This window comes from Cupressus sempervirens, chromosome 9 (assembly GCF_028749045.1).
Source record: "Cupressus sempervirens isolate cs-2001-9-10 chromosome 9, ASM2874904v1, whole genome shotgun sequence".
NCBI classification, from domain to species: Eukaryota; Viridiplantae; Streptophyta; class Pinopsida; order Cupressales; family Cupressaceae; genus Cupressus; species Cupressus sempervirens.
Window position 1 is genome coordinate 621,623,555 of NC_143126.1, and position 22,348 is coordinate 621,645,902.

Here is a 22,348-nt window from a genome sequence, read left to right on the forward strand (position 1 = left end):
GGTAATTTGTTACAATTATGACTTTATGTTTAAATTGATGATTTTCATAATCTAATGGTTTAATTAATGATTTTTTCATTTTAATGGTTGTTTGTGATTAAAATGATTTTTGTATGATTTTTCACAATAAAATAATGTCTAGATGTTGTTTGTGGCCCTTGGGAAGAATTAGGGTTTGAAAAGGATGTGTTGTGCATTAAAACTATGGTTTAGTAATTCATTAGTGCTTAATATGGCATAATTGTGCTCATTATTGTAGGGTTTTCTTGTCACTAATGAAACATTTGGACACAACCACCAAACAAAACTCCTAATTATTCTCAAAATCTTATCAAAAATAAACTTTTGTGAAAGTCTCTTATAACTACATTTCATATATATATATATATGGTATTCTTTGATGCGTTAAAATATTTTTTCTTGCTGAAAAAGAAAACAACTAATCTTTTATGGTCACATAATCAATGTGAAGGTGCAAGAAAAGATGTAATGTTTAATACATTCATCATATTAAACTTAAAAATAGGATTGTATGCAAATACATGAACTATTTTGCTTAAAAAATGGTTATATTGTAGGCAAATCACCTGTCAATTCTAATATCTTTGTTTTTATTGTTTTTATTTTTCTCTAATACATTTATGTTTATTTTCTATTAAATGACTAACAAAAAAATACCATAATATGTCTACAATATTCTCAATTGTAGAATAATTGCAATTTAATACACACCACAAGCATCTTAAGTAAACAAATACTTATTGTTCCTATCAACATGCACATTGCACCTCCTTCAATTAAGTGCTAGTATTATTCTTATTTATTATAAAAATAAATAAGAGAAGAAACTAGTAGCTACAAAGACATATTATCCAAAAAAAAATTAAAAAGTATGCTGAATTATTGTTTTAGTAAAACACTAAAACTAGTACTAAATCTTAACCGCTTCATTGTGTTTCTTCATTTTCCATTGAACTAACTTCTTGATGAAGTCAGTTATGCAAATTTGAGGTTCGATTTCTTCAATAAAACCATCGTCGCATAGATCCCTCACCTGAAACGACAATCGAAAAATAATTTATCAAAACGAAAACCTAATAACAACTCGAAGAAAAGCTTAGAAATTCAAACTCACTGCTTTCTTGATATACGCGATCTCTTCATTGCAATTTGTTGCTACCCATCTAACAACATCGTCCGAAGGCTTACTCTGCGGCATATATATAGCGAGAAACACGAATATCCTGCGGTATCTAGGATCCATATTATCAAAAGCATTTTCCAAGACATCAAAAAAGCCGTCCAAACTATCACTGAGACCGTTCATGCAGCCCAATACATCAGCAACCCACTTTGACAAATCGGAGCCGTGTTTACGGAACAAGTGTCGACCAAAAAATTTCAAAGCTAACGGATGAAATGTTGGAGCTGAATCGCTGCCATCCATGAATGAACATATGTTTGCACACTCCAAAGCATAACCTCTGTTTTCTGCTCCTAATGCGGACTCCTCTACATATATGTTCCCCAACAATATGGCTAGAGCCTCTTCCTCTTCAAGCCTTGGAACATACATGCTTGACCATGATTCAATGTTGAAAGTCTTTAGAACATCTACGCTTTGTGCAATCAAAAGGATGCAGCTGTTGTTTCCATACTCTGCCTGAAGATAGTGTCTGACTTCGTTTATGTTATCTTCCGTGATACTGTCCAGAACCAACAATACCCTTTCTCCCTTCACAAATGTACGGAACATATATCGTGCCTGTAAAATATATGACTACACTGTGCAATAGTTCCTTTACGACGTAGAAACATCGCCCAAACAAAAAGAAAATACACGAAATTACTTACATCGTTAATGCTTATTACCGATTCGAATTCCCGCGTAGAGAATTGAGTGAGAAAACGCAGGGCATGTTTTTGTCTGTCCAATGCGTTACCTTCACAAAATTGCAAAAGGCATACTTTCCCGGCAAAATTCTTTAATTCATGATTGCAGAAAACTTTGGCAATTGTAGTCTTACCCAGGCCTGATTCTCCATATAATCCATATAATCCTGCGATCGGAAAAATCCACTTTCAATAACGCAATGCATGTTTTTGTCTGTCCAATGCATTACCTTCACAAAATTGCATGGGCATACTTTCCCAGCAAAATTCTCCAATTCATGATTGTAGAAAGCCTTGGCAATTGTAGTCTTACCCAGGGCTGGTTCTCCATGTAATCCTACACTCGGAAAGTTTACAAAAGCTGCGACCTCCTGCAACCGATACGTATAATTAATAATAATAACACATAGGTATATCCATATATGCATGAGAATGAACAATGGAACCAATCAGTTATAGCAAGTAAATTAGCGATGGGGTTTAACCTGGCATATGCGTCTTTGTCCTTGCATAGAGGAGACATGATACCTTGGTACGAGAGATATGGCTTCCGAAATCTCCCACGCTACCAGAAAACAAGTATTAGTAAAGCCAAAGTTAACAGGAAGTTGTGCTATGCATCACTGCTGTAGTTTATATTCATTATAAGTTATTATGGAAAAACATTTTGGATGATATAAATGAAGATTGTGTGAAAAATCAACTATTGTAGTCACTGATTATTAATTTCTTATCGTAAATGATTATTAAACTGCTGAAAATAAATTCTCAACTAATATCGAAAAATAACACAACTGCAACTTCACTTATAAAATATGGAAAGAAATGCGCAACACAATGAACACAATATTTTCGAACAAATTGTCCCTGAAAAAATCAGTTCTACAGATGAGGAATTATATTAAACTTCAGCAAATCAAGAGATACAAAATTCTTTGCCTCTCACTGGCAGAACTCCGACAACCTTCTAGTTTCTCCCACTGATATTCTCCACTGCTATCCCCACGCTAACACTGTGCCCTTGCTAACACTGCAAGACTGTTTGCTAAAACTGCAAACGTTTCTCCAAAACTTCATATTCTCCAAATGCCCCCCTGACCTCCTTTTATACTACTCCTGTTGGTAAACAAACGACCGAGATTGATTTACAATCGATGGTTGAGATTAAAATAACTCGACAGCCAACAATAGAATTGGTTGCAAGGTGTCCAAAAGGGAATCACTAAAATTAGTAAATAATTATCCTTGCAATAACCATTTACTAATTCTTGGCAAGTGGACAAACAGCTATCCAAACCACCCATAACTAATGCTGCTTTACATAGATAAGGACGAACAGTTGTCCAAGCTACCCATAAATACTACTACTATTTCTGGGTCAGAAATAATAGTTGTCCAACTAACAATAATTAACACTCCCTCTTAGTGAGGAAGCTGTTCTGCAAGACACCTAACTTATCTCTGAAGAAGATAAATTTTGCCTTCCCCAATGCCTTAGTCAGAATGTCTGCTACCTGCTCCTCTGTAGGTATTTACTGTAGCTGAACAACTCCCCTTTGTACACAATCTTTGATGAAGTGATAGCTGATATCTATATGTTTAGACCTATCATGAAACACTGGATTCTCAGACAACTTGATGCAACTCTGATTGTCACAATGTATCACAGTAGTCTCAACCTTCTGACCAAATAAGGCTCCTAACAACTTTCGAATGCCATATAGCTTCACATGTCGCCATGCTAGCTACTTTGTATTCTGCTTCTGCTGAACTTAGAGCCATAGACTTCTGCTTCCTACTGAACCAAGATACAACTCCTGATCCCAAGCTAAAACAACACCCTGAAGTGCTCTTTTTGTCTATTGCACTTCCTGCCCAATCTACGTCAGTATAGCCTATCAACCTGATACCTTCACCTCAAACATATCTGATCCCATACTCGACTGTACCACGCAAGTAACATAGCACATGCTTAACCGCTATCCAATGCATTCTCTTTGGTTCAACCATGAACTGACTAAGAGAGTTAACTACAAATGCTATATCTGGCGTAGTGTTGACCAAATACATAAGCGAACCAATCAACTGTCTATATAAAGTGGGATCTACATCCTTCTCCTTAGATGTATCTACCTTCCTCCAATTCGTAATCATGGGTGTAGACATGGCTTTGCAATCCTCCATCCCGAATTTCTTCAAGATTTCAATGCAATATTTCCCTTGACCAAGGAAAATCTCCCCATCTATCTACCACACTTCCATGCCTAGAAAGTAGTGCATAAGTCCTAAATCCTTCATCTCGAACTCTTCTGCAAGGTTCCTCTTGCAATCCACTATGAGCCCTAGTGAACCTGTAAGGAATAAGTCATCCACATGAAGAACAAGAATGAGAATTTCACCCCCAACCATCAAGTAGTAGAGGTTAGCATCTACTTCACTCTTCACAAAGCCCATTTTCTGCAAGTATGTATCAATGCGCTCATACCACTCTCTAGGAGCCTGCTTGAGTCCGTACAATGCTTTCTTCAATTTGCACACGTGGGTCTCTTTGTTGTGTGCTACAAAGCCTTCTAATTGTTCTATATATACCTCCTCCTTCAACTCACCATTAAGGAATGCTATCTTGACATCCATTTGATGGATCTGCCATCCCATCTGTGCTGCAAGTGAGATTACAGCTCGTATAGAAGTATACCTGGCAACAAGAGCAAATGTCTCCTCATAGTCTATTCTCTCCTTCTAAGAGAACCCCTTTGCCACTAACCTCGCCTTGTATTTCTCGATGCTACCATCTGCATCGTGCTTTATCTTATAGATCCAACATGATCCAACTATAACCCTATCTGTTGGTCTAGGTACTACCTCCCACACATCCTTTTGCGTTATTGAAAAATATTTCTCAAACATAGCATCTCGCCATACCTGATGTTCTGTAGCTTCCTGATAGCAAGAAGGCTCACTATCTACCAACTGGCTAACTAATGCCACATAGTCATTGAACTTGGCTGGTTGTCTTCGCTATCTAGTGCTCTTCCTAGGAGCTCCCACAAACTCCTAAGTATCCCTTTGTGTATCTAGAACCACATGGTTCCCACTGCCAAGTGTAGAGGATGAAATTTCAACCTCGAAGTCTTCTAGATGCATTTCCTGTTGCACTTGTTGCTCCATACTCTATGAATCTTCACTAACTGAGTCTACACTCGTACTAGTAACTGTACTTGAGCTTTGTTGCTCTTGACTTGGTCTTGGAGCTTCTATTGGCTGCTCACTCTGATCATCTGCTGGCAAATATCTGGATCTCCTGTATGCCTTGTCCCCTATGAACTTGACATCCTGTCTGACAATAATTCTTTGTCCTTGGAATGAAAATCTTGTATGCCTTTGAGGTCTCACTGTACCCAACAAAGTACCCCCTCTCTGCAGTCTGATCTAACTTTGTACGTGTATCTCCAATAATATGGCAATATGCCAAACTCTCGAATATCCTGAAGTGACTAACATCTGGCTTCTTCCCTGTGAAAGCCTCCTCTGGTGTCATCTTCTCTAGCACCTTGTATGGAACTCTATTCTGAATGTAGACTGTTGTATTACACGCCTCTACCCATAAGTAACGGGGCATGTCCTGGTCATGTAACATAGCTCTTGCTGCCTCCAATATAGAACGGTTCTTCCTCTCAGCAACTCCATTTTGCTATGGATTGTAAGGAATAGTCCATTCTCTCTTGATTCCTTCTCTAGTGCAGAACTCCTAGAAGACATTTCCTTTGTACTCACCTCCATTGTCTGACCGAAGAACCTTTATCTTCTTTCCTGTCGAGTTCTCCACAAGAGCCTTGAACTCTTGGAATCGACTAAAAACCTCACCCTTAGTCTTCAAGAAGTATATCCAGGTCTTTCTAGAGAAATCATCAATAAAAGTAACATAGTACTCATATCCTCTGAGAGATTTCATTGACATCGATCCACAAACATCTGAATGTACTAGATCAAGAACACCCTTAGATCTAGTGTCACTCCTTGGAAAAGATGCTTTCGCAAACTTTCCTAACACACATCCCTTACATACATCGTCATGCTCTGTGCTCACCTCTGGAACACCTATCACTGTCTCACGAAGCAATCTAAGTGCTCCATGATGAATATGGCCCATCCTCCTATGCCATAGCTCTCCAAGATCTCTAGGATTACTGTTCCTCATAAGTGCCTTAGGAGTATCAAACTGCAATCTATAAAGACGACCACTCCTAACTCCAATAGTTATGGGTGATTTCCAATCCTTGTGCTTAATCAACACATTTGTCCCTCTAAAGAGTACATTATACCCCCTATCTTGAAGAATAGATATAGAAATCAAATTCATACCTAAGCCTGGCACATATAACACATCATGAAGTGGAATTATCTTTCCATTCTCCCTCTAAAACTAAACAGTCCCTTTCCCAACAAGGTTGAGTTTGGACAAGTTTCACATAGAAATTTGGATGTTGGTGTCCTCCTCCTTGTAACTGGAGAAGTACTCTCTAACTCCTTTCATATGAAATGATGCCCCACTATCTATATACCAAACACATTGTGAGGTTGAGCTAACCATACAAGCTATGAGTGCAAACTCACCTTCCATTCTACTGGAGAGTTCTTCCACACTTGCTGAAGCTACCACCTGCTTCTTATCCTTCTTCCTCTCTGGGCAATCACTGACATAGTGGCCAAACTCGTGACATCTAAAGCACTTGACCTTAGAAAGGTCCTTCTTCTTCTTCTCACTTTGTGAATTTGATCCTTTGCTAGATCCCTTCTTTGCTTTCCCTTTACCCGCTAGGGCAACGTTCTCTTGTTCCACCTCATTTTTCTAACTCTTGTTGGCCCCATTGACAAGACTTAGTCTAAACTCCTCCTGAGTGAAATCAGTCCATAGTCGATCCCAACTTGGTAAAGTCTCTCGTCCACTAACAACTTGAACAAAGACACTCCATTGTTTAGTAAACCCATTTAGGGCTATTCTCACTAGCTCGTCATCACTGGGGCTATCTCCAACAGCTGCTAACTCATCCTTGACAAGTCTGAGCCTGGTGAGGTAACTTGTGACATCTTCTCCCTAATTCATTCGGGTATTCTTTAGCTTCTCTCTAAGAATCAACTTCCTGTTGGTGGTAGCATTCTGGTACAGATTCAAAATGGCGTCCCACATCTTCTTCGCTATATCTAGCTCCAAGATATGTGGAACAATATGATCCTTGACACCATCAAGGATTATCCTCCTTGCCTTGGCATCGTCCTTTCTATATGCTGCAAGCTGTGTTGCATCTGTTGGTACAGGTACAACACTGGTAGCATAATCCTTGATACCATTCTCTTCCAACAATAAAGAAATTATGGCCTTCCAGACACCAAAATTTGAGGCACCATCCAATCTATCCAGATCTCTCAAACCAGTAGAAGCCATCTCAAGGGTTTAAAGCAATAATAAATCTAAAGAGATCAAAAAAAAATTCCTAGGGAAAAACTCTTCTACCCTTTACAATGCTCTGATACCATGTGAAAAATTAACTATTGCAGTCATTGATTATTAATCTCCTATCGTAAACTATTATTAAACTGCTGAAAATAAATTCCCAGCTAATATCAAAAAATAACACAACTGCAACTTCACTTATAAAATACGGAAAGAAATGCGCAACACAATGAACACAATATTTTCGGACAAATTGTCCCTGAAAAAACCCCTAAGGGAAAACCAGTTCTACAGATGAAGAATTATATTAAACTTTAGCAAATCAAGAGATACAAAATTCCTTGCCTCTCACTAGTAGAACTCCGACAACCTTCTAAATTCTCCTGCTGATATTCTCCACTGCTATCCCCACGCTAACACTACACCCTTGCTAACACTGCAAGACTATTTGCTAACACTACAAACATTTCTCCAAAACTTCATATTCTCCAAATGCCCCCCTGACCTCCTTTTATCTACTCCTATTGGTAAACCAATGGCCAAGATTGATTTACAATTGAGGGTTGAGATTAAGACAACTTGACAGCCAACAATAGAATTGGTTGCAAGGTGTCCAAAAGGGAATCACTAAAATTAGTAAATAATTATCCTTGCAATAACCATTTACTAATTCTTGGCAAGTGGACAAATAGCTATCCAAACTACCCATAACTAATGTTGCTATACATAGATAAGGACAAACAGCTGTCCAAGCTACCCATAAATACTACTACTATTTTCAGGTCAGAAATAACAGTTGTCCAACTAACAATAATTAACAGATTGACGTTGCTTGCATGTTTTTTAAACTCCAGCTTCAAATCCACCGCTTTCCCACCCAACTCCGGCTCCACCGATACTAAAGCAACTATTTCATAATTTTAATTTAATTTTTAATAGTAGAATAATGTCTATTCCGTCGGCTGGGTAGCCACTTCCCTTGAACAGCAGCAATGCACAGGGAAGTGTCTACCCAGCCGATGGAATAAACATTATTCGACTATTAAAAAATTAAATTAAAATTATAAAATAGTTGCTTTAGTGTTTATAAATAATTAATAAATTGCAATTTTTTTGGCTGAATAGTTGTTCAGGTTCTACAATAAACTTTTACATGACTGAATAAAAAAACATTGAATATCAATAGTATAGATTGTAAACTTCTATATTGAAGGAATCTTGTGAAAGAATTGAAGAAGTTAGAAGCCGAGAAAAGTGCAGTCCAAGTGGAAATGATTGCATAATACATTGTGATATGAAAGAATCGAGCTAAATTCTTTGAAAAACTTCTCTCTCTTTTTCGTGTTGTATGTGTTAGTGGTTAAAATTAAGGGGGAGGTTGTTGACATTGTAATTTTCTCCAACGTTCATCACAGGAAATCATTCCTAAAGTTTCATATGGATACATTAGATATAATAGTTTATTTTGTAAAACAAATGATAATTTCAGTTAGAAGGTTTACCTATGTAGTCTAAGAACTCTATTCATTGAGGCTTTTGTAATGCATTCAGTATCTTTCATATATATGATGAGTTGATCATTGATCTTGTGATTGAAAAATTATTTCAATCAAATTGAATGAGTGTAATGTTTTATCTATTATTTGCATATTTTCTTCAATTTTATATTCTAGATATTTCAAAAGCTATAACATGATGACATCAAATTTTACACATATAATAATAAATTAGATGACCTCCTTATTACTGATGAATGAATCAATATAACTAAATAATTTTTTTTTTAAACATAAAAAAATTAAATATAATTATCAACATAAATAGTAAAATAATGTTGTAGGAGAGGCAAGAGTCTAGAACACAATGCTACGTTATGAGCCTCTTACTTCGGAGGTCTTTTGTTCTAGTCTATTCAAGCTTAATACATAATAATGATTAGAAAAATAGTTTAGGAGCACTTGAACGTATAATTTGTTCCCAATTTCTATATTATAAAATAAAATGCCTTCTAAAATAAATGTTCTAATACCATGTCAATGAAGATAATTTAAGAAAGTTTAAATGCTTTTTCAAAATGATTTTTTTGAAATGGGGTTTGAGCTTCCAAGAAAATGCAATTGGTAGTTGTAATGCCAAAATTTCAAATTCTAGCAAGTTTTAAGAAGATCTTATATGTTTTCTTTGAAGAAAATAAATGAAGAGGCAAGGCATGATAGAAGGGAATTTACAATGGGAGGAATTTTACTCCTATGAACACTCCCAAATTATAGTACTTCATGGTCATCAACCTCACATACACAACATCAGTATTGTGCAAAAGGCATAAACTAAGTCAAATGAGTTAATAAAAATTGCTTTTGAATAATTCCATAGGATTTCCCTATGGCTATGTATGGTCATAATAAAATCTTGTGTTAACATCTTTTTTGGGCCAAATAATTTGCAGCTAAATGTTAAGATATATTTTGCATTGTATAAGTCTAGCCTAAGTAACTAGCCTTGTTCATAGTATTAAATCACCCTCCATTATTAAGTTCTTCAATTTCCTTTTTCTAGAGTGAGGATATGGTTCACCTAAAGCAATAAATTCCCAAATCTTAAAAGAAAGGTAGAGAAAACTCCTCAATTTACATTAAGATTTACAAAATGTCAAACAATTGAATTAGTAAAGAATTTGGTATTTGTTGAAGTTATAACTAGTTGGGGGTTATTACATTTTATCTCTCTTGTGCTATTAGCGGAGCTTCTAGGTCTTGACATTTTCATTATTTTCCTTAGGCAAAGTCTTACAGAATTATATATAATATTAAATTCTAATCAATGTAGTAAAATATATATGTTACATTGAAGTGGATAATTATGAGGTTAATGATGATCATTTCTCTTTATTTTCATGGGGGCTTCACTTAGTGAACCTAAATCATAGTATGTGCATACATGGCATACTAAAGAACCCTCTAATTTCCAAGAGATTTTGTCCCAAACTCACATTTTGTTAGCCTCCTCCAATACTCGCCCAAAAACTTGCACACCTATTTTCCCATATAAACACCCACCCCTCTCCTCCCAAAACCCCCTCCCCTTATTTAGGCAATGTATTACCCCCTTTTTCCCATTTAGGATGCATGTGGTATTTTATTGCCCCTTTAATGAAGACCCCATGACTATTTCATGAAATTCATTACATGATATTATTATTGTTATATTGTATATAATGAGTATATATGAAAGGGGTATCATCATAATGTTCAAATACATAAAAATTATTATGCTATCAAAACTCCATTTCAATAGCTACAATCATTCATTTATGTGCTTTGGCTACTGTATATGCACGAGTAGGTACACTTGACATGTGAGTATCAAAGAAACAAGGCATCGACTCCACCTATCTCAATAGGTCTAAGCATGCCTTAGAGATGACACATTGGACAATCCCTCTAAGCCTAGCCTCATCATGCTTAGTTGAGTGCAATTTATCTATTAATGAGACTCACATTACACCCTAAGTACTACTATTGGCATTGTTCAATGTCTTGAATCTATCTCAAGACTCCATAACAATTGTTCTTGTGGTTACATGCATTTTATAGGTAATTTATTGCAATTACGTGTTTATGTTTAAATTGATGATTTTCATAATTTAATGGTTTAATTAATGATTTTTTCATTTTAATGGTTGTTTGTGATTAAAATGATTTTTGTATGAATTTTCACAACAAAATAATGTCTAGATGTTGTTTGGGGCCCTTGGGAAGAATTAGGGTTTGAAAAAGATGTGTTGTGCATTAAAACTATGGTTCAGTAATTCATCAGTTCTCAATATGGCATAATGTGCTCATTATTGTAGGATTTTCTTGTCACTAATGAAACATTTGGATACAACCACTAAAACAAACTCCTAATTATTCTTAAAATCTTATAAAAAATACACTTTTGTGAAAGTCTCTTATAACTACATTTCATATATATATATATATATATATATATATATATATATATATAGTATTCTTTGATGTGTTAAAATATTTTTTCTTGCTAACAAAAAAACCAACTAATCTTTTATGTTGACATAATCAATGTGAAGGTGCAAGAAAAGACGTAATGTTTAATACATTCATCATATTAAACTTAAAAAATGGATTGTATACAAATACGTGAACTATTTTGCTTTAAAAATAGTTATATTGTAGGCAAATCACTTGTCAATTCCAATATCTTTGTCTTTATTGTTTTTATTTTTCTCAAATACATTTATGTTTATTTTCTATTAAATGACTAACAAAAAATACCATAATATGTCTACAATATTCTCAATTGTAGAATAATTGCAGTTTAATACACACCACAAGCATCTTATGTAAACAAATACTTACTGTTCCTATCAACATGTGCATTGCACCTCCTTCAACTAAGTGCTAGTTGTATTCTTATTTATTATAAAAATAAACGTGAGAAGAAACTAGTAGCTACAAAGACATATTTCAAATTTATTTTTCAAAAGTATGCTGAATTATTGTTTTAGTAAAACATTATAACTAGTACTAAATCTTACCCGCTTCATAGTATTTCTTGATTTTCCTTTGAACTAACTTCCTGATGAGGTCAGTTATGCAAATTTGAGATTCGATTTCTTCAATAAAACCATCGTCGCATAGATCCCTCACCTGAAACGACAATCGAAAAATAAAAGCATTGAAAGGCCTGCCAATTTATTGAAACCTAATACCAACTCGAAGAAAAGCTTAGAAATTCAAACGCACTGCTTTCTTGATATACGCGATCTCTTCATTGCAATTTGATGCTGCCCATCTAACAACATCGTCCGAAGGCTTACTCTGGGAAATATATATAGTGAGAAACACGAATATCCTGCGGTATCTGGGATCCATATTATCAAGAGCATTTTCCAACACATCAAAAAAGCCTTCCAAACCATCACCGGCAGCGTTCGTGCAGCCCTCTACATCAGCAACCCATTTTGACAAATCGGAGCCGTGTTTAAGGAACAAGTGTCGACCAAAAAATTTCAAAGCTAACGGATGAAATGTTGGAGCTGAATCTCTGCCCTCCATGAATGAACATACGTTTGCACACTTCAAAGCATAACCTCTGTTTTCTGCTCCTAATGCGGACTCCTCTACATATATGTTCCCCAACAATATGGCCAGAGCCTCCTCCTCTTCAAGCCTTGGAACATGCATGCTCGACCATGATTCAATGTTGAAAGTCTTTAGAACATCTACGCTTTGTGCAATCAAAAGGATGCAGCTGTTGTTTCCATATTCTGCCTGAAGATAGTGTCTCACTTCGTCTATGTTATCTTCCGTGATACTGTCCAGAACCAACAATACCCTTTCTCCCTTCACTAATGTTCGGAACATATATCGTGCCTGTAAAATATATGACTTACACTGTGCAATAGTTCCTTTACGACGTAGAAACATCCCTTAAACAAAAGGACAATACACGAAATTACTTACATCGTCAATGCTTGCTACCGATTCGAGTTCCCGCGTAGAATTTTGAGTGAGAAAACGCAGGGCATGTTTTTGTCTGTCCAATGCGTTACCTTCACAAAATTGCAAAAGGCATACTTTCCCAGCAAAATTCCCCAATTCATGATTGCAGAAAGCCTTGGCAATTGTAGTCTTACCCAGGCCTGGTTCTCCATATAATCCATATAATCCTGCGATCGGAAAAATCCACTTTCAATAACGCAGGGCATGTTTTTGTCTGTCCAATGCATCACCTTCACAAAATTGCATGGGCATACTCTCGCAGCAAAATTCGCCAATTCATGATGGTAGAAAGTCTTGGCAATTACATGTAGTCTTACCCAGGGCTGGTTCTCCATGTAATCCTGCTCTCGGAAAGCTTACAAAAGCTTCAACCTCCTGCAACCGATAAGTATAATTAACAATAATAACACATAGGTATATTCATATATGCGTGAGAAGGACCAATGGAACGAATCAGTTATAGCAAGTAAATTAGCGATGGGGTTTAACCTGGCATATGCGTCTTTGTCCTTGCATAGAGGACACATGATACCTTGGCACGAGAGAAATGGCTTCCGAAATCTCCCACGCTACCAGAAAACAAGTATTAGTAAAGCCAAAGTTAGCAGGAAGTTGTGCTATGCATCACTGCTGTAGTTTATATTCATTATAAATTTTTATGGAAAAACATTTTGGATGATATAAATGAAGATTGACGCTGCTTGCATGTTTTTTAAACTCCAGCTTCAAATCCACTGCTTTCCCACCCAATTCCAGCTCCACCGATACTAAAGCAACTGTTTCGTAATTTTAATTTAATTTTTAATAGTAGAATAATGTCTATTCCATCGGCTGGGTAGACGCTTCCCCTGAACAGCAGCAATGCACAGGGAAGTGTCTACTCAGCCGACAGAATAGACATTATTCTACTATTAAAAAATTAAATTATAATTACAAAATTGTTGCTTTACTGTTTATAAATAATTAATAAATTGCAATTCCGTTGGCCGCTGTTCAGGTCCTACAATAAACTTTTACATGATTGAATACAAAAACACTGAATATCAGCAGTATAGATTGCAAACTTCTATATCGAAGGAATCTCGTGAAAGAATTGAAGAAGTTAGAAGCCTAGAAAAGTGCAGTCCAAGTGGAAATGATTGCATAATACATTGTGATAGGAAAGAATCCAGCTAAATTCTTTAAAAAACTTCTTTTTTCCATGTTGTATGTGTTAGTGGTTAAAATTAAGGGGGAGATTTTTAACATTGTAATTTTCTCCAACGTTCATCACAGGAACTCATTCCTGAAGTTTCGTATGGATACATTAGATATAATAGTTTATTTTGTAAAACAAATGATAATTTCAGTTAGAAAGTTTACCTATGTAGTCCAAAAACTCTATTCATTGAGGCTTTTGTAATGCATTCAGTATCTTTCATATATACGATGAGTTGATCATTGATCTTGGGATTGAAAAAATATTTCAATCAAATTGAATGAGTGTAATGTTTTATCTATTATTTGTATATTTTCTTCAATTTTATATTCTAGATATTTCAAAAGCTGTAACATGATGAAATCAAATTTTACACATATAATAATAAATTAGATGACCTCCTTATTACTAATGAATGAATCAATATAACTAAATAATTTTATTTTTTTAAATATAGCAAAATAAAATATAATTATCAACATATATAGTAAAATAATGTTGTAGGAAAGGCAAGAGTCTAGAACACAACGCTACATTGTGAGCTTCTTATTTCGATTATTTCGGAGGTCTTTTGTTCGTGTCTATTCAAGCTTAATACATAATAATGATTAAAAAATAGTGTAGGAACACTTGAACGTATAATTTGTTCCCAATTTGTATATTACAAAATAAAATGACTTCTAAAATGAATGTTGTAATACCATGTCAATGAAGATAATTTAAGAAAGTTTAAATGCTTTTTCAAAATACTCTTTTTAAATGGGCTTTGAACTTCCAAGAAAATGCAATTGGTAGTTGTAATGCTAAAATTCCAAATTCTATCAAGTTTTAAGAAGATGTATGTTTTCTTTGAAGAAAATATATGAAGAGGCAAGGCACGATGGAAGGGAGTTTACGATGGGAGGAATTTTACTCCTGTGAACACTCCCAAATTATAGTACTTCATGGTCATCAACCTCACATACACAACATAAGTGTTGCCCAAAAAGCATAAACTAAGTCATATGAGTTAACAAAAATTACTTTTGAATAATTCCATAGGATTTTCCTATGGCTATGTATGGTCATAATCAAATCTTGTATTGGCAGCTACATGTTAAAATATATTTTGCAACATATGAATCTAGTAGATTCAAAACTTAGAGTTTAGATATAAACCTCTTCTAAATATTAATTCATTATCTAGCCTAAGTAACTAGCCTTGTTCATAGTATTGAATCACCCTCCATTATTAAGTTCTTCAATTTCCTTTTTTTAGAGTGATGATATAGTTTACCTAAACCAACAAATTCCTAAATCTTAAAAGAAACTCATCAATTTACATTAAGATTTGAAGAAGAATGTTCTTAACATGAACCAACTAGAGGTCAAAGGTATGGGAACATTAAAGAGTTTAGCTTCAAGGTTTCTTGGTCTCTTTTTTTATTTTGGTTGTTTCCTTGTTTGTTTTTCATTGTCTTGTTGTTGTCAGCCAGGTGTATTTTACCTATACAAGAGTAGCCTTGGTTTGTGGGTACTTTTGTTTATGTTTATCTTTAGAATCTCTCTGCAATAGGGTTTTGGGTCCATCTAATTTTTTTTTGTTATGTAATCTAAAACAAAATCCAACTTTTTGATCATACAAAAGACAAGAAAAATATGATAATATATTATAAATGAAGATTATAGTACAGTCTAATAAGTATTGGATGCTCTAGATTGTTTGTATAAATCAATTGGTTCTACATTGAAATAATGACTATTAATGCTCTTGAATCAATAAGGAAAAATAAATGAAATCCTCAAATTCGAAAGAACTTCAAAAATCTAACAATACAAACAAATTTTCTATGAAATTGTTCTATGTTTCATTGCTTTCAAATTTTCTTCTAGAACAATTTGAGGAAAGTATAATATTTTCTTAAAGTTTGTTAACTCACAAATAAAATTGTCATATATCAAAAAATTGTTGGATGTTGGATGCTGAAAATTTGTTAATTGCTTGAAAACTTGAAGGCCACTTTAGATAGAAATATAGAAAAATATTTGGTTAGAATATTATAAAATAAAATTTAAAAAATTAGTGGATGGGAGTATAGTTGAATGATATTCCTTAAATTAGGAATGATTTTTGTTAAAGTGGGGAAAGTTGATGGTTATTGGGTTTTTTCTCCTCAGCAAAAATAGTTATTAATTTTGGGATATTGAAAAAAAAATTACAAAATTCTAGGGGTCGACTACAGCTAATAGAAACTTGCATGGGAAGAAATAAAAGCAAGAGAATGAAGAAGGTTATGCTATCTGGATTCAAGGGGTGTCGCCTTCAAAAGAAAAAATAAAATTAAAAAAATCTAATTTTGGGAAAATGTCACCACTGAATGAGACAAAAGAAGAGAGTTTCAACTACATTTTGTAGCATAGAAGATTCCTATATGTTCAAAATTTTCCGATTGTTGTCAAGACATGCTCTACTTTAACTCAAAACCATTATTGTCAAGACAGGTTCTACTTTAACTCAGAACATTTTTTGTGACTACTTTTGTGTTGCATCTTTAAGATTTTTTGCCAATGTTGCATTGAATAGAAGACTGCATTTTTTCCTAAGATTATCATAATTCTTGAATTACTTGTGGGGAAAAGAAAACAAATCTCACCTTATTGTGGTCTGTATGGTTTATGCACAACAATAGCAATTTTTTTCTTTATAGAAAGATAGACTCCCTACTCTAAACAAGACAAACACATCCAACTTCTTGAAGAAAAGTGATAAATCAAAAAATTGGAAGCCGTCGTGATAGATACAAATAAGGAACTTTTTGTTTTATTGTTTGGAAGTGTGTTTAATTGTCTAAATTTTGTTAAGGTGCAAAAAATGAGTTATTTTCTTGCATTTTAATAAAATTGTAGAATTTTTGGAGACTTTTATGAGTTGTAGAGAGATTGGATAAACAACATGATCGTGCATTCTCTGTGTCAAATTAATGAACTCTAGAATGCCTCAAGAATCAATGTTTTTTACTCCACTCAAACTCGGATTGGAGTCCTTGAATATCTCAAACTAGAACTACTCTCTTGTTGTTGTGGTGCAGACACCAAAATTAAATGCAAAGGAAAGTAAGTGACCTGTTGAACTAATTAAAAACAACAACACAAAGAGTAAAAGCATAACTCTAAAATCAGAGAAGCAAAACAAGATTGAACATATCAAATATGCACACTTTATTAGTAAAGCACTATAATGTTTCTTCTTGTATTTATAGTTGAGAGAAAAGCTCTATTTATAGAGCTTATACATATTTTTAGAGACTTCAAGAAAGGAAGCATTCTAGAGATTTCTATATATTTTTAAATTTACATATTGCTCAAAGAGAGAAGCTTCATTAGGTAAGTAGAAAGTTCTGGAGTATGCATTAAATGCATTCCTACCACTGAATAAATAAACATTATTCCAACACCCTCTCTTAATTTCTACCACTAATGGATCTATGTGTGGGATAAATTAATTAGATAGGACATGGGTCCCAGCATTATACCCATTTACAACATAAGATTTTGGTTCCCCTTGTCACCATCACTTTGTTCCTCTTGTCATTATACTCTAGGGTTTTTACTAGTTCACCCCTAACCATTCGATATTTTCCAACTAATACAATTTCCTTTTGCTTTAGGTTTTTCACCCAAGAAAGTTGTTTTGGATTACCACAAATCATTCAAAGGTTTGGCACAAATATCATCTCAATAATGGGGAAACTATCTTTAGGATTTTCTCCTTTATTAAATCTCATTCTTCGTGGATGTCTTAGTGAAAAATGATTTTGATTTTCTCAAACCATTTTTACTCCTTGAGAATTCACACTTTGATGGATTTTAATTATTTTTCACACTTGAACATTTGTACTTAAACAAAACTTTGATCATATCAATGATCTTTTGCCAACTTGATCCATAACTCCATCCAAAGTCCATTTTAAAGCAGTTGTCCATACAAATATTTTTACACTTTCTATTCCAACACATCTTTTCACTATGACTCTTTAAGCCACAAACATTAAATTGATGAAGATCCCAACACTTCTCTTTCATGTGTCCTTTCCTATTACAATTTGAAAATTGCATATATTGTTTATCTTGAACAATTTTTCTTGAACTAATGACATCATTTCTTTCATCTATTGTATATCCTAGTCCTTCATACTTTGGTCTCATTTTTGGTAGAATAGGTTCTATGATTCCTTGTTCATGTTTTTCCAATCCTTTACCTTTGTAACCAATTTTCTTCATGATATTCCAACCACCATTCTTATTATCACGACTAGTATTATTTGTGAACATATTGTTCTTTTCTTTTTTACATTCATTATCATCTTTAAAAACACATTTATCAAGTGTTGATTCCAAATATTCTATAGTACATGAAATATCACATATTGATTTCGTCTTCAAGCATTCATTCCTCAAAGTTAGTGATTGATTTAATTCATCTTTTAACAATCTATTCTCTTCTTCTAATTTCTTCATTTCTCTCTCCAATTCTTCATTTCTTTTCTTAACATAATCAAACAACTTCTAGTTCTTCATTTGCATCCATATAAACACTAATCTAATCTAGAAAGTTATGTCTTTCTACACTTAGTTTCTTTCTTAGCTTTGTCAATTCTCTTTACAAAACATCATTTTCACTTATTACTCTTGCATTTTCTTTCTTTACCTTCATTAATTCTTCTTCTAAATTATTGGCCTTCTCCCTTTTAACTCTTCCAGCTCTTCCCATTGAGATTAAACACTCTCCCTCTCTTTTGTCAATTTCTTTACAATTTCTCAAATCTTTAAAAAAACACATTTACCAAACAATTATTGTTTTATAACTATAACCTTCCAATCCAAGCTAACCCTTAAGCTATACGCAATTCTTAACACTCTTTGTCAACATCAAGATTCATTTTTTTTATGACATTCCTGACTGCGATTTGCAAACTTTGATCACTTTCAACCTTGGTCAAGAGATGAAGACTTCAATCTCCTACTAAAGACACATAACCTTTTCTCAATACACTTCAATGTGCTCTTTAAACACCATGGTGTCTTTCTTTTCTTCTTCAGAGTTGCAGTTTCTTTCATAAGACAATAGGAATCCTTACGAACTAGTTGCTCCAAAACAATGCTTGCTCTACTTGATCTTTCTTCTTACCAAGAAAATTATTTTATTAAATTAGACTTCTGCTAGTTTTTCAAAGCAACATTTCTATTCTCCAGGTAAATGTCTTTACAACCAGTAATCTGGTCATTACAAAACTTTAGATCTGCAAATAAGTCAGAATTTTACATAATAGAAAAAATAGCACATCCCATGAATCATAATATGCTTTGATACCATGTCAAACTAATTAAAGACAACATCACAAAGAGTAAAAGCAGAGATTAAAAAACAGAGGAGCAAAACCATATTGAACATATCAAATATGCACACTTTATTATTAAAGCACTATAATTTTTCTTATTGCATTTACAACTGAGAGAAATGCTCTATTTATAGAGCTTATACATATTTCTAGAGACTTCTTGAGAAGCTTCAAGAAAAGAAGCATTCTAGAGATTTATATATATTTTTCAATTTACATATTGCTCAAAGAGAGAAGCTTCATGAGGTAAGTAGAAAGTTCTAGAGTATGCATTAAATGCATTCCTACCAATGAACAAATGAAAATTATTCCAACACAGCCAATAATGAAGGAAGAAAGTCTTAATGTCTGGCATAATTTTGCCTCGGATGAATTCATTTAGTTTCCATTCTTCAATGTTTCACGGTAATCTATTTAGGATCAAATTGAAAATAAAATAAAAACTCTTGATTTTGGAAGTTATTACATGCCTCTTTAAAAAATCCATTTCCTATATTATGAGGCTCAATGGGGCTCAAGTTGCAATCTTAATTTCCATGATTTTTTCCTATCATTTAGATGCTTTCCTTTCTTGAGAATTGGCCAAGGACCATGGCTAGGATTCATAGACCTATGATATTATTGAGGTCTCGTTGCATTTTATTAGTTGTAAATATAATTGGACCAAAAAATGAAATTGTAATGAAATCTTTGGGTGGTTGGAAGTGTCGGTATAACTTCCTTGTTAAGATTATGGGTGTGTAGCTTTAGCACAATCCAGAGAAGATGTAATGACCCGTACCAATAGGCCACTAAACAAAACCCTAAATTTAATACACTGCTAAAATACATTGCTGAAATAAAAGAAACAATAGTGCCAATGTATTCATTCAATGAAAACCAAATGTTTTTACAAATGATATGAAAAATTTCAGCACCAAAACATTATGACATAGCACATTACAGAGAAACCCTAACTTGTTGTATACAATTGAGAACTTGTTGCAACTACAGATTGAAATGAAGAACCTGGATTGATCAAATGGTGGAGATTGAATGCTGAAGATGATATGGTGAAAGTGCAACTCCACTTGAAACTCCAAATCAGCAATTAAGCACAAGTGAAAGGACTGAAATATCCTTCCCACGGCTGCAATAATTCAAGTGATCTCTCACACCCTCAAAATTGCATACCAATTGAGAGTTTTTTTTTTCTCAATGGCCAATTGTGACTACTTGTAGAAACCCTAGGATCCACAACGCACATTAGCAAAAAGAAATAATAAATCTTGATGATAGGCAATAAGCCCTCAATTCCTATTTATTTATTTTTTCTTGATAGGTTGGCCTCCTTTTTATTTATTCATTGCTTCTTCCAGCAACCTCTAGAAGATTGATTTATTTAATGATTTTATAAAATATCACTTTATTGAGTTAATTAAATATAAAGTTATCTTGTAATATATTTTTATTGATAACTTTATAAATAATTTAACTCCTCCAAAAACTGGGGATATTACAGGTCCGCCCCTCCTAAAATTGCTTGGCCTCAAGCAATCTTAATGCTAGATGCTGCAAAATCACTTCTCCCTCCCAAGTAGCATCTTCAACAGGTAAATCTTTCCACTTAACCAGATACTCTCTGATTACTCTCCTGCGAAGCTGCTTCTCTCTACTATCCAGAATGGATTCTGGCACTAAGATTAGTTTCCCCTCATCATCCAAGGGAGGTAATACAATAGAAGGAATCACATTCTAACCCAATGCCTTTTTGAGGCGTGATACATGAAACACATTGTGCACTGTACTATTTGTGGGAAGCTCCAACTCATAAGCCACCTCACCAACTCGTTTGATGATCCTAAATGGTCCATAATAGCGTGGCTTGAGTTTCTCTACACCACTCTTCTTGAGAGTGGATTGCTTATATGGTTGCAACATGAGGTAAACCATATCATTTACCTCAAAACTACACTCAATCCTCTTCTTGTTTGCATACTACTTTTGCTGGTTCTAAGCTCTAGCAATGTTGTCTCTGAGAGTAGCAACTATATCCTTACTTTCTTGTAATAGTTCACCTGCAAGGGGTACTCGACCGTCTCCCAACAAAAAATCTAAGAAACTAGGTGCCTCATAACTGTAAAGTGCCATGAATGGTGTCATTTGTATAGTCATATGATATGTAGTATTGTAACAATTCTCACAAAGATATATCCATCTGACCCAAGCTCGTTGTTGATCTGCTACATAATTCCTCAAATACCCTTCCACCCATTTGTTTAAAATCTTTGTTTGACCATCAGTCTATGGGTGATAACTGGTACTAGGTGTAAGCTCAGTGTCACACAACCGAAATATTTCCTGCCAAAAGTGACTCATGAAGCAGTTGTCCCTATCACTCACAATGCTCCAAGGAAAATTGTGTAATCTAAAAATCTCCTTGAAGAAAACCTCTACCACCTGAGTTGCTGAGTATGTAGTAGCGATAGGGAAGAAGTGAGCATATTTTTTTAGCCTATCCACCACCACATAGATGCAATCGCACCCCTAGGCCCTGGGCAAGCCCGTAATAAAATCCATAGAGATGCACTCCCACTTCCTGTCACGAATAGGAAGTGGTTGTAGGAGCCCTACTGGATAAGTGTGCTCTTGTTTATTTTTCTAGAAAACATGAAACTCTCGCACATACTACAAAACATCAGCCTTAAGTCCCTTCCAAGTGAATTGTTCTCATACTAAACTGTAAGTCTTGAAATACCCAGGATGGCCTGCTGTAGGTGAATTATGGAATGCTCTCAAAATCAACTGCTTCACTTTCTATCCTAGGACTAAGTAAATCCTGTTCTTGTAAATGATCAAATTATTTATGAGAGTGTATTTGGTGTCAATTGTTGTTCCCTCCACTATAGCAAAGGCCCATGTGTCT

The 22,348-nt window shown here is 34.4% G+C and overlaps 1 protein-coding gene across 1 annotated transcript in view; it reads right to left on the minus strand.

Annotated features, from left to right (window-relative positions):
- Positions 1-797: 797 nt before the first annotated feature.
- The window catches only part of LOC149540239 (uncharacterized), a 68,702-nt gene continuing 47,151 nt past the window's right edge, over positions 798-22,348 (minus strand). The window contains exons 7-16 of the mRNA XM_089801384.1: positions 13,357-13,436; positions 13,185-13,242; positions 12,829-13,034; positions 12,109-12,738; positions 11,901-12,012; positions 2,379-2,458; positions 2,207-2,264; positions 1,855-2,060; positions 1,136-1,765; positions 798-1,054 (exon numbers count right to left, since the gene is read on the minus strand). Of these exons, the coding sequence (XP_089657510.1) occupies positions 932-1,054; positions 1,136-1,765; positions 1,855-2,060; positions 2,207-2,264; positions 2,379-2,458; positions 11,901-12,012; positions 12,109-12,738; positions 12,829-13,034; positions 13,185-13,242; positions 13,357-13,436 (2,183 nt within the window). The 3' untranslated portion in view covers positions 798-931. The remainder of the gene's footprint in view (positions 1,055-1,135; positions 1,766-1,854; positions 2,061-2,206; positions 2,265-2,378; positions 2,459-11,900; positions 12,013-12,108; positions 12,739-12,828; positions 13,035-13,184; positions 13,243-13,356; positions 13,437-22,348) is intronic.